At 36.8% G+C, this 17510-nt stretch overlaps 1 protein-coding gene across 1 annotated transcript in view; it reads right to left on the bottom strand.

Annotated features, from left to right (window-relative positions):
• The window catches only part of LOC109084320 (TOX high mobility group box family member 3-like), a 45150-nt gene extending 28055 nt beyond the window's left edge, over positions 1-17095 (bottom strand). The window contains exon 1 of the mRNA XM_042760344.1: positions 16317-17095. Within this exon, the coding sequence (XP_042616278.1) occupies positions 16317-16415 (99 nt within the window). The 5' untranslated portion in view covers positions 16416-17095. The remainder of the gene's footprint in view (positions 1-16316) is intronic.
• Between the last annotated feature and the right edge of the window lie 415 nt (positions 17096-17510).

Below are 17510 nucleotides of genomic sequence, written 5' to 3'. Positions count from 1 at the left end.
GTAACATCTGGTGACCGCTACTGACTGTATGTTCATATAAAACACACAAAGTCATGCACAGAAGCAGAAATTAAGTTTATTAAAGGTGAAGTGTTTAATTTCTGTACCACTAGGTTTCTTCCACCTCAAACTGCCATTGGCTTCTATGTTGAATCACTCAAAAAAATATTAAAAGTGCTAAAGTGACACATTATTTGCAAAGATTATCCATCTACTGAGGAATGCATGCTCTGCTAGTGAGGGACATTTGTGAATGTGATCTATGATCAGTTCCAATAAGCTTCAAAGGTCAATGAATGCAAAAGTAAGTTTGCAATCGTCAATAATATGGTTGATGAGAGATTAATTCGTTCTTATAAATGAGTTATTATGCCATGACGCACCCCAAGCTGGCAAATAGGTCTATATGGTGGAGAGCTACTAAAAAGCCAACCATTTTTTCAATGTCATTTGTACATGTGGAGGTTTAGCAGAGATTTGAAACTTAAGTGAAATGCTTAACACTGTAAATCATCAAGCTGATTATATTGAAAATGGTCTAAAATAATACAAAGGAATCCTTACATTGGAATTCTTATTGATCCAAGGCCACAGAGTTTCTTCCTAAACACTGAAGAAAGCACTCTTGTTGGACTATTTTTAAACATTTTTATTAGCTGTTAAATTCTGCTGTAACCTTTTGGTTCAACTCATTATAATACATTTTTACAACTCTCCATTATATAAACTAATGAAGAGAGAGAAAGGGAAAGAGATTAGCAATAACAGGTTGAGGTTCTATTTACCTCAGCTATAGAACCAAGATTCATGCTAAGGATATGACAGGAGTGTATGACAGGAGTGTATGACAGGAGATTAAATGTATTAAAATAATTAAAGTGCTCATAAGTGATAAGTAAAAGTGATAAGTGAATCATCCTGTTGAACCAATTTGGCAGTGATTAATTTAAAGGCTTCATTTCCATGTATTTGCATCTGAGAAAAGCAACACTCCTAAAAGCCGACTGCATCTGTACATTGACAACAGAAGTGAGCTTCCATGTTTGAAATTAGATCACATTCCTCTTTATTATAGTATTCAATCATACATCAGTCATTCAATCATACACATACCAAACAGAATCATTGGGAAAACATGCCTGTACCTACATTTTTGCATAACTCCAAAAACATACTTGGTACCAGTGAACGCCAAACTTTTCACATAAATTATGATTACCTGGAGTAGATTATATAATTTCAGTTTAATAAAGACTTATTTTCATGTATATTTTCATCCGTTAACACCTCACAACACTTTAACCATAGCACGTGATTTGTAAACATTTTGACATTTGCATCACATAACCAACACCACATGTAAGGCTCTTCTGACACAGTAACCTTGATCAGTAGCTCACCTGGTGCAGCATTGCACTTGCGATACAAAGTTCTCGGGTCTCGTGAAATGCGGGTCAAAATATAAAAGAGCTACAAGACTTGAAAAAGCTAGTTAAAATGGTATGGTTGCTTCAGCTAATGCATTTTATTTCAAGTTTGCTTTTGTTAACACTATTTGTTACAGTATGTTTAGTGTAAGTGATACGTTATTCAAACATGATAGAGCTTTAACTTTATTAGAGCAATTGACCAGACATTTAATTTCCAAACTGTCGCAAAAAAAAAAAAAAAAAAAAAAAAAAAAAAAAAAAAAAAACTTGTCAGATGGCACATTTTTCCAGTGACTTTGGGATGTTAGCACCCAATACAAACCTCAACTGTTTATTCTTTGGTTTCACTGGTTTCAACCAAACACCATGCCCAAGACATCACTAAACCCTGTGAAGGTCCTCCTTGTAGTCATCCAGCTTCTGTGGCACAACTCAGCCTTGGGCCTACTATATCTTTTCATATAGTACCATATTAACTACACAGTATTCTAGTCAAATTTCATTGAACAAAAAGGAGGTGCTCCATTTTAAGCCTACCTAAATATATTTAATTAAAAGCCCCTCACCCCCCAAAACACACTCACACACAGTAAAAGCCTCTCCACAAACTCCAGATGGGATCCAGCTGCTGAAGTCTCCAATAGAACTTTATTAGAGGCTAAATGCAACATTCAATCACACTTTAGCAGAGAGTGCAGACTGCATTTCTCTCAAGGATTCCTCTGAGGCTTATAAAAGACCCATCAGCAATGAAGCAAATACTGTACAATATTTGAAAACCGTCTACAAAGCATCCACTCTCCAGTTTTAATATGCATATGAAATAAATATCAGCAGCTGGCTCAGCAGTGAGGCAAACCATATGGTTGGTGGCTATGAAAAACTAACACAGCGTCAAACTTTTTTTCCCTTTTTCTTTCTTTCTTTTTCATCATTCTTCCCTCTGGCAGAACCTTGTCTTCATCTAGCATCAAACAGAGAACATATGTCTTAATGTGTTACAATACAAGTGACAGCAAAGGAATGTCCACTGCCCTGGCTTAATGAAAAGAGGAGCTCCTCTGTATGAAGCAGATTTTTATTACAAGGGAAAATACGCTGTCATGGGCATGATAACAATTTCATGGTTGGCGAATTGGATAGGAAGAGCAAATGTGTCTCCTCTGTCTGTGATACAGCATCATTCCACATGCTATTCAAATGATTAATTGCCCTGGGTTGTTCTGTCAAGCACAATTTAAATGAGTCGGCATGTCAGCACAAGCTGCCAGCCTTTGGAAATCACTACCCTTGGAGCAATGTGCCGCTACAGAACAAAACCATGCTCCTGTTCTGCCTCAGGCATGGGAGACAATGGTGGGTCCTGCTCGCTTTGAGAAATAAAGTAACTGCAAGCAAACAAATCCAAAGGAGCAGCCGTGAATCAGCATGCGGAGAATCCGATTTTTGTGAAGTGCTAATGTAAACATAAGACAAACATAAGACAAACCAAATCCATTCGGAAAAAGGGATGACAGAGTACGTAAAAGAGGAAAGAGAGAGGGAGTGCAGTGTAGAGCCAAAATGTACACAGCCTAATGATTTATTTAACACAGAAAAAAAGAAAATTACATTTCCATGCCAAACAAAGGGTCTTTTTTCTTATCAGTCTAATGCACCTTTATAAAAGGATCCAATTAAAATCTAGAGAGAGAGCAAGGGAGATGGCAGCTTTTCAGTTTGTAAAGAAGAACTGGATTTGACGATATTTAAAAGGTACCCAGATACCTTGTGGGAAAGCAAGAGTTACCTGTAGTGTCAGTAACCGCTGACCTTTTTTAAGCTAATAGCAAATATACATTTGGTCCCTAATTTCCATAACACTGTCTTCAGCTGCATACAATCACCTTACTGGTTTTAAAATCCAACTGAATTTCATTTTGATAGAAAGAAAGAGAGAAAAAATTAAAGCTAAAAAAAGCAAAAAAGAAAGCAAGAAAGAGAAAAAATTAAAGCTAAAAAAAGCAAAAAAGAAAGCAAGAAAGACAAAAAATAGCAAAAAAGCAAACAAAAAAGAAATACTACTCATGTAACCGCTCTGAAGGCAGTCTTCTATATGAATGTTGTTTCTCATACGAGTCATTTCAATATGTGTTCTGTTTGCTCATTCAAATGAGTCTTTTGTTTACCCTCAGTATCTGAACTCTTTGCTCAGTGAGCCTTACTAGTATTTGCACACCTGCTGTCTTTGTCAGTTCATACAGGACAACCTGGAGCCGCAGGGCATTGTGGGTATGTGTGGTGCAACCTGAAAAAGGACTAACAGAAGCACTGTAGTATGATTTTATATTATCATCTGACACGTGGTATCTGAGGCACCATTCTTCAGTTACAATAATGAGATCCTCCCTCCCCTCTTCCTCTTTTTTCGTCACTAGTCACTTCTGTGACAGGATATCAAAAAATGGAGTTTGTTAAAAAAAAAAAAGTCTTCATCAAATGAATAACTGACACTGTACCTCTTTTTCACAAATGACTGAATAGGCCTATGTAGAGACTCATGTTACTCTAACTACGTATGAACTAACAATCAAAAGAGTTTAAGTCTATTAGAAGAACTCGAGTTGATTAAATGCTGAGACTACTGAATTGTTTTAGATAAGACAGTGGTCTTATATAATGCAATTTTTGAAAAATAAAAGTAGCTGTTATAACCATAAAGATAGTGTATTGCACACTTATGGAGAGTCAAGTGGATCTTTAGAAAACGCTTGATTTCAGAGCATAAGCTGTTTTAGATCACTGAAAATATCCCTGCAATAAGCCTGAGAGGTCGATAACTTTAGAGAAGCAGGACAAAGCTTGTGAGAGCTTTGAGAGACCAAAATATACTGTACTTTGTAGGGCCATGAACATAAACATAACATAAATAGACTGTTTCCTCTCAGGGCTCTAGAGTGCGACCAATTTGGTCACACATGCGACCTAATTTCTCAATGGTGCGACAAAAAAAAAAAAATCAGAGGTTGCATCGGTGCGACCAGCCGTTCGAAGAAAAAAAAAGTCTCCGTGACTCTGAAAGTCTCCCTGTGGTTCAACAACAGACTCTAGAGCCCTACATTTCAGCCCGAGCCCGACGGACCCCGACTATTTTATGCCCCTCGAGCCGGCCTTCGGGATAATTTTCACGTCATAGTTCAGACGTGGGCCGGGCATCCCGCCTGTTTTAGACTTCTCCTTACTTTTATATCTTAGACATCCATCAATTAGTGATGAAAAAAAAATTGCCACGCTGGAGGAAACAACACGAGACCGTGCTACCGTGACTGTCAAGAGCGGCTCGACGGTGTTAATTGTCCCGCCAGCAGCAGCGCAGCTGAACAGTTCTCTGTTCAAATACACGCAATAGGCTCAAGTTTGCTGCAAAGCACTGGCAAAAGTAATTACCATAAATGTGACAGGGGGAAATAGTTAGGAGATATTTGAATTATTTACTAATAAACAAGTGTTTTCTGATTCTGTGTTGCAAGGATGAAGTTGCTGATCCTGACTCGCCATCTCATTAGACGCGCCTTTAGAGAGAAGTGCATCTTTACGGATTATGATTATAATGAAAGAGTTTTTGTTTTCGATTAGTTTTATTTCATTAAGTAATCATTTAAAGCTTTCTATAGATATATTTATCATTTCTGTGAGGGATGTTTTCACTGAGTTTCGGTTCATTTTTGCACTCCTGTTAAAGACGAGACGCAGAAAGTGCATCGTGTTTGTTTTCTTTATTTCATAAAAACACAATGTTTTGTTGATATTGTGAGTGCACACAAATAAAAGACCCTTTACAGTTACGAATGATGTATTACTCTTACTTTTATGTGCAAAATCTATCTATCGTATCTACTGAAAAAAAATGCAAGTGATCACGCTGGCGTCTCCATGTCCTGAAGCGCCTCTGCACAAACTATTGGATATAGCGCACATTTATCTGGGTCTAACGTTTAAACATTGTTATATGCTTGAACTTTTATATCTATAGATTTTATTTTAGGCAAGTCGTGATGATTTGAGAAGGCTAAATTGATCAAACATAGGCTCACTGTCTGCCGTTGGCCGCTTGGTCGTTACTTAAAAAAAAAAAAAAAAAAAAAAAAAAAAAAAACTTATATTTAACAAACAAAAAATGCTCCAAACGTTTTTCTAAGTTAACTTAATAAAAAACAAAATATTATCACTTTGCTATTACATACAAAACTGTACTTTTGTAATAGCTGAGACAGTAGTTTAAGCTGTTTAGGGACTGTTCAGCTGTTCAGATCTGACACTTGAGCATCCCTTCATTCAGACACAGTGGAAGATCTGATAAGAATCAGTGTAGAGGGACCAAGTCTGGAAGATTTTGATGCTAGAGAGAGTGTGGCCAGCTGGTTTAGTCAAGGCCAAAGATCAAGAAGTCCAGTTGGCGATCCGAGGGGCATGTGACTGCAATCGAGGATAGTCCAAAAGACATTGAGCCATGAGATTTTCAGCCCTTAAAACACTTAATTTAGATTTTCTTTTTATTTCATTTATCTTGAGATGTTTTAAGTTTAGATTTCAGCTCAGTGAAGCACATAAAGCACCAACACTTTTTCAGTAAGTTACCTTTCTTGTAGAATTGTGCTTCAAATAAAGAACTTTATGTTGACCAGATTGTTAGTTAATCATTTACAAGTGAATATTGCCTATATGGACAGCGATTTAAAAAAAGTGAACTTGTAAAACTGCGGTGTTAAATGCGATGCGGTCGAAAATTTGGGTGCACCTAACTTTTGTGCAACCAGTGCAAAAAGTTAGTCTAGAGCCCTGCCTCTCCTTCTTTTTAGCTTTAAGGATGTAAAAAAAAAATCAAAGTAAATGAGACCAATCATTAGTGCAATTATAATCTCTAGGACTGGTCCGAATACCATTTTTTGAGCTTTGAAGCTTCAGTAGTAATCAACACCGAATATTCGAAGCTTCAGAGGGAGGGCGCTGAACATATTCTTCTGTCAACACCATGTCTACACCGGACGCCGTGCTGCGACAAAATATAATAGAACCTATTATGCTGTCTACATTGGATGCTGCACGGCGTGGTGGGATAAATTCCCGACAGCAAACTGCTGCTACGTTCTATTTATGACATACTGACACAAATTTCAAATGATTTTCAACGGTCGCCTTGTCGCGTCCAGTGTAGACAGACTTTAGCTGCAGATGCGCCGATACGTTGTTTGCTTTCAAACCAAAGCGTAAATACACCTAAAAAACGTATTCTTATGGTGCGACTGACACAGAAGAGCGTACGCCATCTGCATACTGCTCAGAATTGCCAAAATGGCGCTACGCTGATTTGGAGAGACACAGAGGAGAGGAATTGTTGAATAAAGTCGTTATTTTTGTTTTCTTCATGTACAAAAAGTATTGTCGTCGCTTCATAATGTTACGGTTGAATCACTGATGGCAGATGGACTATTCTGACAAAGCTTTTCATACTTCCCTGGACCTTGACACTGTTATTTATTTGGCAGTCTATGGGACAGTCTTAAGCCTCCCTGTTTTCTTCCAAAATATCTTAAATTGTGTTCTGAAGACGAACAAAGCTTTTATGGGTTTGGAACGACATGGGGGTAAGTGAATATTGACAAAATTTTCATTTTTGGATGGAGTATCCCTTTAAGTGCACGTTTTTATCATGTGTAAAATTACTGATTAACATGGTGGATAAAAGCAGCTTGATTTTTGTTTGTTTTTTACACCAACAATATACTATAGGCATACTAGGCTACTGTCAGAAATAAGTAGATTTTTCAAACTTGATGTGCTGTTGTGGTAGGCCAGTTTCAAACTGCATATTTGGCACACTGCCTTTGTCTTGTCCTCACTCAAGTTAAAGTGCTCCCACACAGCTGAGGTCTTCGGCAAGTTTGTCTTCTCTTCCAGATTAAATGAATCAAGACATTCATGACGTTCACTCATGGGCAATTCATATTCAAGCGAATGAGAACAGTTTTGCGGGGGATGCCAGGGGTTTGAAAAAAAAAAAAAAAAAAAAGAATATTCGAATCTCAAAAAAAAAAAAAAAAAAATCGTATGCCAGCCCACTGAACGAATATTCGAATATTCTGGTCCAGCCCTAATAATCTCAGAAACAGTACACTCGAAGGGCTATATAAAGCTCAATATAAATTCAGACAGATGTTCTCTCATACAGTGCGTCCTAACTCAACGCGATAAAACGACAAGAGATAAAAGCTATCTATTACAAGTACATCAGAGTTTTTATCTAAACAATCACAATCATGATGAGCGACAAGACACCTCATTGGTCCAAATTTCACATAACCATACATTAAACATCTTATTGGCTGACATTGTGTCACGTCACACAGCAGTTTCATATTCAGCGCAGAGAGAAAAAATTTTGTCGCTGGAAACCTGTCAGATCACACTCCTTATAAGTCAACATTAAACAAAAATTCATTCATTTCTAGTTTCTAAATGCATGTTATTGGTTTTATTGAATCCATCCATGCATATTTTTGACCTAATAATTTAAATAAAGTATCAAAAATCGATCCTCCTGTGAAATGACAGACTTTCTGGTGACATACACAGGAATTCTCCAATCATTTGGTCTGCTTAAACTCCGCCCATTTTACAGTTTATTGCATTAAGATCTGCCTCAATACAATCAGCAACCTATGAAGTCACCGCCCTACAATTTTTATTTTTTAATAGTCTGTTTCACTCTGATGTACTTAATGATACAGAAGAAAATAACTGCTGCTACGTCTATGTCATTGTGACTTAACTCAGCAGTTTAGAAAAGTACATGCATAAGCATGCAATATACAAAATGTCAATCAACAGCTCTGTATAAATAATATACCAAAATGTGACCATTAAATATGATTTCCACACATATAACCCCAAAAGAAGTGGAAAAATGTAGCAATATTTTCAAAGGCTTGCCTTGCTCATCATGACAGTGATGTTTGGTAACCCCATCAAACTAAAACAATGTATGGAAAAGTTTCCTTTCTCTCTTATCAGAAGCCATTGTCATAACTGGAATATCTTCTGTGTGATCAGCATTCCAGATTGGCACCCTTTGTTTTGTAACAATAAGATTTGGGAAGTATTTTGGAACAGGATGAGAATCAGAATTTCAGCTGGGCTCTTAACAAAAGAAGAAGGACATGCTAAACCCTCTCCACATAGCTGACTGGCATCAGCACAATGTGTTGTCAGATGTGCTGTGCCCTTAGCATGGGGCACATTCCTGTCTTGAAGAGGAGCCATCAAACCTTTGTTCAACACAATCTCAGGGGAAGATTTGGTGACAGTTTTCAGCAGCTCGGGATCAATGATTCCTTTCTTTTTCTGTCTCACCTTCCCTCTCTCTCACAATCTAAATTCACACACAGTTACACAAACATATAGTAATATGTGAGTACATCGCCTCAGGTTTCATTTCTTATTTTACTTTATTTCAACAAACACATTCAGAAATGTCTCACATTCATTAGAAGCAAAAACAGACATTTACATTAACTCAGAAAATCGACATATAGCAACCAGATGAGGCACACAGGTAATACTGAGATGAAGAGCATTTACAGGAAGCAGCATGTAGAGGATTAAAGACATGATTTATAGAGCATGATCTGGCCTGGCTAATGGTGTGTGTCAGGCAGCTACAAATTTACATATTTGCCAAGGCACATAACATCATATCAGCCAGCTACTAAATCAATCATAGCCACTATTAAAGAGTCTGCTGATAGGGGTTAGTGGAAATGAGCTCTTGAACCTGCATGGGGCTTGTACTGGCATGGTTACCTTTCTAACATCAGTCACTGATGCATCTGAGATGGCCATTGGTTACAGTTAGCTGTCAAGGACTCAAGTGAATTACATTGCTATTTAGACCAAATGATGATACTTTCAACGCACAGAACGAGATACATTATGTAGGTTACACAGTGTTGCCATATGCGACTAGTACCATCAAGTGACTTTTCATCCTGGAGGCGAAATCACATTTAGTCTTAGTTCACTTAAAGAAATGGTTCAATAAAAAAAGAACCAGAAATCAGAGCCAAGAAGGAAAAAAATAAAATACAAAAGAGAAGTCAGTACTTCTGCAAAGATGCAAATGAAGGCAACACAATGTGATTGGAGAGCCGTTTTGTTGAGTGTCAGTACAAGATGTGAACCTTCAGTAGCAGATTATGTGTACCCTGCCACAAACACCACAAGTCCAAATGACAACCTTCACATCTGTCTGCCATTTCGGACATAATACTGGTGAAATCATATTCTGATTAAAGCTTTTCACTTTCAATAAATACATCAGTATTCCTGGCAAAAGCAATGAGAAACATTTCAGACACACTGCTCACTTCCATCTGCTTCTGCTCTCAAAATGCTATGTTGCTTGAATGGAGATGGCAAGCAAAACTATATCATTTGCAGCATTCGCATATCAGCTAACAGTTGCTATTTTCTTCAGCTGTCAATCAGCTTAAAGGGATAGTTCACTGAAAAATACAAATTCTGTCATCATTTACTCACACTTGTGTCATTCCAAACCTGTATTACATTCTTTCTTGAAAGTTTCTTCAAAATATATTTATGAATAATTATACTTTCAATTAAACAAAGTTTTTTTTTCTTCTTCTTCTCTCATTTCTGACACTAAGCAACATCTGACAAAAATCCTCCATTCAGAAAGAATCTGAAACAAGAATCTTTACAAACACACATATCCACTTTCTCTACAAAGGGGGATTTTGTTACATCGATTAAAACTCATAAACAAGATCTCTGCTGCTTCCTGTCCATGTGTGTAATGACACCTGCTGTGTACATTCATTGTATCACTGTACACAGATTTTAATGTATGAAGGTGTATTTTAACCCTTGCTGTATGGATCAGCACTGGGCCTGAATTGAAAAGCTATAAACCTGGGGGATGAGAGTCTCTGTGTGGGTGTTAACAAGTGAATACATGCACTTGAATGTAGTCAACAAAATCATTTGCTAACTCCATCTGCTGTCGCCTCTAAGCTTTGTCTTCAGCACAGAACCATGAAACTGCATCTATGTCCTTAAAGTTCATACAGTCTGCTATATGAGGTTGTATTTAAACACAGCCTATCCTGGAAAATCAGATCAGTGCCAGCACCTGCAAACAGTTTGTGTAAAAGTGATTTCCTACACTCATGTGGGAAACATTTCTGTCTTTATTAAGAGCATTACTCAATATGTTACTTAAGATATATAGTTTAAAGGGGTCATACGATGTTGCTAAAAAGAACATTATTTTGGGTACTTGGTGTAATGGAATGTATTTATGCAGTTTAAGGTAAAAAAAAACAAAAAACAAAAAAAACATAATTTTCCACATGCCTTTCTGAAACCCATCGATTTTTACAAAGCTCATTGGTCTGAAAAGCAAGGTGTGCTCTGTTTGACTAGCTATCCAGTGCGTTGTGATTGGCCGAATGCCTCAAGCATGTGATGGATATGTTACGCCCCTTGCCATTAGAGATGGCAATATCTTATTGTTTGCAATATACCAGTAAAAATTCTCCCCATGATAAGAATAAGTCTTCCTGCGATAATAATGATAAAGTCTTCCTGCGATAATAACGATAACAGATTGATTGAGCAGCTCCTTCTACAATCTCCAAAATGTATAAATAACTCCTCAAACAACCACAAAACGTTATCTGAGCCTTGAGTAAATGTACTACAGTAGCACGTGTGAAATACAGTTTTACATGTGTATGAGTCATTTACAAACCTGTTGTCCAACAAAGATATAATTCATTGACGTGCTTTTTCTCCATATTAACTTCATAACATAGACGAGTGTTTAAAACAACTTATTTTTTAGATCAGATGTGGTTTCGTATCACAGAATAAGGCAGAAATCATACTATTTTATAGCATTATATACAATGATAAAGGCTATGCCGATTACCATTGCATTATAAATATACTTTATCCTTATAAAAAATACCCAAGATTGCTTGAAGAACACAGACCATATATTTTGTGCAATTGCATGTTTATTGTCTTCAGGTTTCCTCAGTCAAGATTTCTCTATCTGCGTTTTATTCAGCTACAGCGATCCCTGGATGGATACCTCTGTCCATATTAGTGATTTCCTGGAGCATTACTTCTACTATGCATATGTGGAGTTTCTGCGCAAGGGCTCCCTCTGGCTTCCAGTATGAATTAAACAGTCGTGTGTACTGCTCACAACATCCTATTTTGGGTAAAAATAGGAAAGATAATACTTTTCTCTAAAAAACAGGATTCCCTAAATTATTGTCCCTGATATCGTTATCACATATAATATCAGAAATTATCGTGATACATTTTTAAGCCCATATCGCCCATCCCTACTTGCCATACTGTGATGCGTGTCCCGGTCAGAACACCGGCGTGACAAGGCAAAAACAACAAAACCCATTACAAACGAGCCATTTGTTGCATCCAGTGGGGACATGATTACAGATTATAATGAGTTATATTGTCTTTTTATGTGTTGTGTTGCATCGCGCCGCATAAACATAAAACCATGTCTGCATTTGTGATCGGAGAAACGACAGTCACCAAGTGCTACTCTACACTGCTCAAAACTCACATTTTAATCATCAGTGGCAAATCCTTTAAATATGTAAACGTACTTACAGACTGTGAGTCAGAACAGCCGGCATTGTAGTCTTCTCTCTCAGGATCAGGAAACAGTCCTCCATAAAATGTGCTGCACACATCTGAATATTTGGGTTAAACTGTTCTGGAACAGTGTTGTAAATACAGTACAACTTAACTTAACTGATTTCTAGTTGTGTCCTCTTTTGGAAGGCCAAACAAAGTATTTTCGCTTTCACAATGAAACAGCGTCTCCACAACATGGCGCTGGCGGCAACAGCAAGAATCAAAGGTTATGCCTTTTTTCTTTGCGTGAACATTTGGGCGGCGTTATGAAAATCTTCCCACATCGTGAAGTAGACATGTGGGGGTGTGTTTAAACGCGCAGTTTTAGGAGGGTGTGGACCAGTCTTAACTTTCATAAAGAATATCTCTTTGGATTTGAGACTTTAGTCTTTGCAACTTTAGGGATCTTATCTATTCACCAAGAGCTTGTAACACTCCAAAGAGAAAGGAAAACTTGAAATCGCATCATATGACCCCTTTAAGAAAAACTAGTAACATTTCACTATATATATATAATTTATTATTTCAAGTCGCCATCAGTATTTCCTTATAATAACCTCAGCTCCTGCAAATATGCATTTAACTAACTAAATTACTTTCATTCTGTACTTCTCTTTCAATATGTGATCTCTTCACTGATTTAACTGATAGAAAAAAAAAAGAAATTTATGCATTTCTGAGAGTTCTTGAAAAAATTTGGCTATATACTGACATCTGACTGTTATGACAGATAATTTAGTAAACTGATAGATTGGCTATCAAAGGAAAGTAAATGTCATTTGAAATTGCAATAACTTAGTATGTCAAAACAATCTCTGATTTGTACTATAAACAGTCTGACTAAACCCACACAACTTGTCATTCCCTGCAGAGAGTTTGTATAATAAAAAACCTCACTGTTGACTATATAAACCTTTTATGGTTTTGTTTTGTTGTATAATTTGCACAACATACATGCGTCTTTTACATTTAAACAATGAGTGAATTAGAGTGCAAAACTTTGCAGCAGTTCTTAAGTGATCTGTTTATATCAATTCAAAATGCATACACAAACATTTCCAGGACAATCGTCCATCTCTTGCATAACTGAATGATGCTTTTCATGAGAGATCAGATGGGGATAGAGAGAGAAAGAGAGAGAGTGAATAGGGTTAGGAATGCTGACAACCACCAAACGAAAGACGGACATTCCCTGCCAAAATGTGTGGTCTCATTATCCATGTAATCATTATACTATCTCCTTTGCAACAGCCTTGAATGTTTTCAGAGAAAATTATCAGTCAAATGTAATGCCTTTTCATAATAAAAAGGCTCCTTCTATTACACTATTAGACATCTGTAAATGATCAGAGTAAATACAATTCACCTAGAATGCAAATTACTCATACCTGACATTATATAAATACAACCACTAACTCACTAAATTACAAAGCGAGCACAGAGTTCAGTTCAGTGTGACAGATCTGTCTTTGATATTTAAGTACAGTTGATCGATACAAACCAAAATGGGACCAAACACAGAACAGAAACAGCATTTAACTGTGTCATTCAAAATTCCATAAAACTCTAAACTACAAAAAAGACAAAAATAAAATCACATTGCATTCTGCAAATGTAGGCACTGGTTTATTTAAGCCATCAGGAACACTTTTCTAGTACATTTCACTGACTGCTACCACATGTGTTTGCTTCATAAACCCAATGCTCCTGCACAAACCACACTCATTACCCAGAATCCACTGCAGACACATATCAAGACCCCTTATAGCTCAAGGGTACAGGCCTTTAACTGGATACCCTAAAGTTTGGGTTAAGAACTTACAGCCCAACATATATCTGTTACTGTACTAAAACGATTCATTTATTAAAACGGTCAACTGGACACACCTACTTTTTTGGCTGTTTGCAAATCAGTTGTGATCGCTGACCTTTCCAAAACCTGTGGTTTCAGTTTCAATGTTTCAAACTGTTCAGATTTTTTTTTTTTTTGGATACACCTGAACCTGCATTACGATCATTCTGGGTTGAGAACATTACAGAATCCTGTATCTTTTCTTATCTGCCACTTTTTAGAGATTAAGAAAGATGTGACGCCTGAAAGCAATGTTAGGGTGCTGTGGACGTAATTACAATTGGACAGTGTCTAAAAACATCTAGACACTGCCACTGATGGCTAATAAGGTAGTTATGGTTCTAGTGTTGTACATTCTGATCAATGGCCTTTGCAGCAACATTGTCAATGTACATCATATAGGCTAATTAAAAAGGCAGGAAGTTATGTATAGGCCAGAAGGGATGGGTCAAATTTCTCTTGAAGATATTTTAGGTTTGTCAAGCATTATATAATTATGTCGGCAGGTGGTAAATGCTGAAGAGCAGGCAACTTTGCTTTGACTCAAACCTTAACAAAAGACAAAGATCATATTTAAAACTGTGCTTTACATGCAAACTATAGAATATATTAACTACACAGAATATAATTGAGTTGGTATACAGAATAACAGGGGAAAAAACATGTAACATATCACTTTACTTCCAATTCCATCACCATTTATCAATAGGGTCAAAATAATGTAGTGTCTGATGACAGAGCTGCCTAAAGTCAAGCCCCTCTAACACAGAGAACACCTGCCAGGCTAAAACACTGTGACATGAGATTTTATAGTTCTGTGCATTACTAAACAACAACATTTGCTGGGAGGGCTAAAATCCTGAAATCACAGAACTGTTCCCCCAGGAGCACATAAAAACATTCCTGTCATATTAAGCAGAGTCTGTAAGGCAGCACAATTAATGTATTGTCCTGTAACACTGACAGCCTTTTGTCTGAAAATCTTCTTTAACTGCTGAAGGCATGAATCCCTCTTCTGTAGAGTCATTACTAAATCCATAGACCTATGGGGTTCTGGAAGTAACTTACAGTCGACATGGCACAAGGAAGAGTGGGGCTGACTCTTGGGTGAAATCTCTATAAAAATGTTTATCCATGACTGACTCAACACTGTTTAAGGAAAATAAAAGTACTCAGAAACTGAGGACAGAACGAGAGCAGAGTATGGCAAGCCATTTGAACATTTATTCCTTACAAGTGTTCCTGTAGCTCAAGTGGTAGAGCATTGCGTTAACAAGCGCAAGGTTGGGGGTTCGATTCCCCGGGAACACATGATAGGTAAAAATTGATAGCCTGAATGCACTGTAAGTCGCTTTGGATAAAAGTGTCTGCTAAATGCATAAATTTAATTTAATTTTAATTTTTACATCTTGATAACTATTTTCATATAACAAGTAATCTAATAATGACTAATGTCATTATGAATTTCACTATCTTCCTTTGCTATTAATTGCTACAGTTTTCTTAACAGACACTGAAAAGACACTAAAATGCATTCCGATTGTTACTAGTAAGATTTTGAGTTAAAATATGATTCAGACCTCCTGACAAGTTATTATATATTAAATGCGTGGGGGTGGGGGGGATTGACAATTGTAACTTTTCATAAAAATGTTTACGTTTCACCAACAGGTACTAGTTTCTAACAAATAATTATGGGTAAAACTGATATAAGTACCAGAAACAATTAAAACACACTAATGAGACATTCATTTGCATTTTTTTACCAGCAGCAATGAAATAGTTGCTTATCATTATCAAGTAGCAAAGAAGTAAGAATCAGTATCTAATGAGTATAATAGTCACCAGTGAAAAAAAAAATTGTTAATCACTATCAGATTACTTATTAGTTATTTAAAATAAGTACTAGTAACATAAAAACGTATTTAGTCTTAAAGAATAAATGTTACAATGGCTTGCCACATGTAAGCATGTTTTGGCAGTAGCTCTTCCACCTGCTCTGAATGATGGTGCTTTACAAAGTTAAATCACTGAAAACATCATGACCCTTTCAATAAACATCTCCAAAGTTACCATATAACTTAAACTGGATAAAAACAAGCATGTAGTCGCAAAAAAAAAAAAAAAAAAAAAAAAAAAAAAAAAAAAAAAAAAAAAAAAAAAAAAAAAAAAAAAAAAAAAAAAAAAACTTTGTGCTCCTCAAAAAAAAGTCCCAATTTCAAATTTACTGAACAAAAGAGAGAATCAACTTTGTGCTCCTAGTTTGCAAACCTCAACTCAGGGCTTCAAACTGACTCTCTCACCTTATTATAGTTGTAGTATCCCAGGCAGTGGGAAAAATCCAGGTTCTGTGGGTCTCCAGGAATAGAATTCCCTCCGGCAGACGGATAAAATACATCCATGTTTCCTCTCGGCGAAGCGCTGCTCTACGAAAAGGGCGCAATTTTTCTCTTACTTGTCCTTCAACAATCCAGACGCGGTGAATGAGAGAGAAGCGGTGAACAACGCGGGTTTAATGCAGCTCAAGGGGACAGAGAAAGGGTGTTGTAAGGAGTTTTAGTAATCCTCTTCTATAAGCAGTGATCGCTGGCCATAGTTTTGGGTTTGTTGTGGAAGGTTTGGCGATGTTCAAACTGCTTCTGCGCTGCGAGGTTCAAGCATGCTTGGAGAAGAGCAACACAAAGAAAACCGGCAAACAGCAACTCCGCTATAATGTTTTCCGCTCAAAAACACGCTCACAGACAAGCTCAGTTGCTGGATGATTTAAACACAAGGTTGTTCCCGCTCTCTGTGTTTCAAAGACGCCTCCATCAATCCACACTTTACGTTTTAAATTAGGAGCTGCCGATCTCCGGTCAGTTGGAGATCTGGAGACACTTTAGCCTCTCAAAGCTTGGCTAATTAAATGAAATTAAGCCCTCCAGACACGTGAATAATACTGTCCGATGGCGGCGTTAGTCCAAGAAACTTGGGAAGCGGTGTTCACATATTCATTACAGCGCTTGAGCGACTCTGGACACCCAATGGTCTTCTGTTTACTTCAGCCAACATCAAGCTGTGATGGAGGAGTATGAGAGACAGTGGGACTCATTGCGACCACTCCCCGAGCACCCATCGCCACTCCCCTATCAGCCCCAGAAAGATATATATATATATATATATAGTATATATATATATATATATATATATATATATATGTATATATATATATATATATATATATATATATATATATCAATCATGTAATCATGCATTGTACATGCCACTGTGTTTTTTTGAATAAACTTGTAGGCTATTATTTTTTAAGGATATATTTATTTAAAATTTAAAATTTTTAAATATTTTGGGTATACGTGTGACTGTGTGATTTTATCAGCTGTAAGAAGTCACACTAAAAAAATAAAAAAATAGATATAAAAATAGCCTTCCTTCAGTTTAAGTACTAGCTACCAGAATTTGTGCACATTGTCATGCTGATAATTCATTTTAACAAACAC

Source organism: Cyprinus carpio, chromosome A7 (genome assembly GCF_018340385.1).
Source record: "Cyprinus carpio isolate SPL01 chromosome A7, ASM1834038v1, whole genome shotgun sequence".
NCBI lineage: Eukaryota > Metazoa > Chordata > Actinopteri > Cypriniformes > Cyprinidae > Cyprinus > Cyprinus carpio.
Note: the sequence above shows the minus strand (reverse complement) of the source record. Positions and strands in the feature narration are given on the sequence as shown.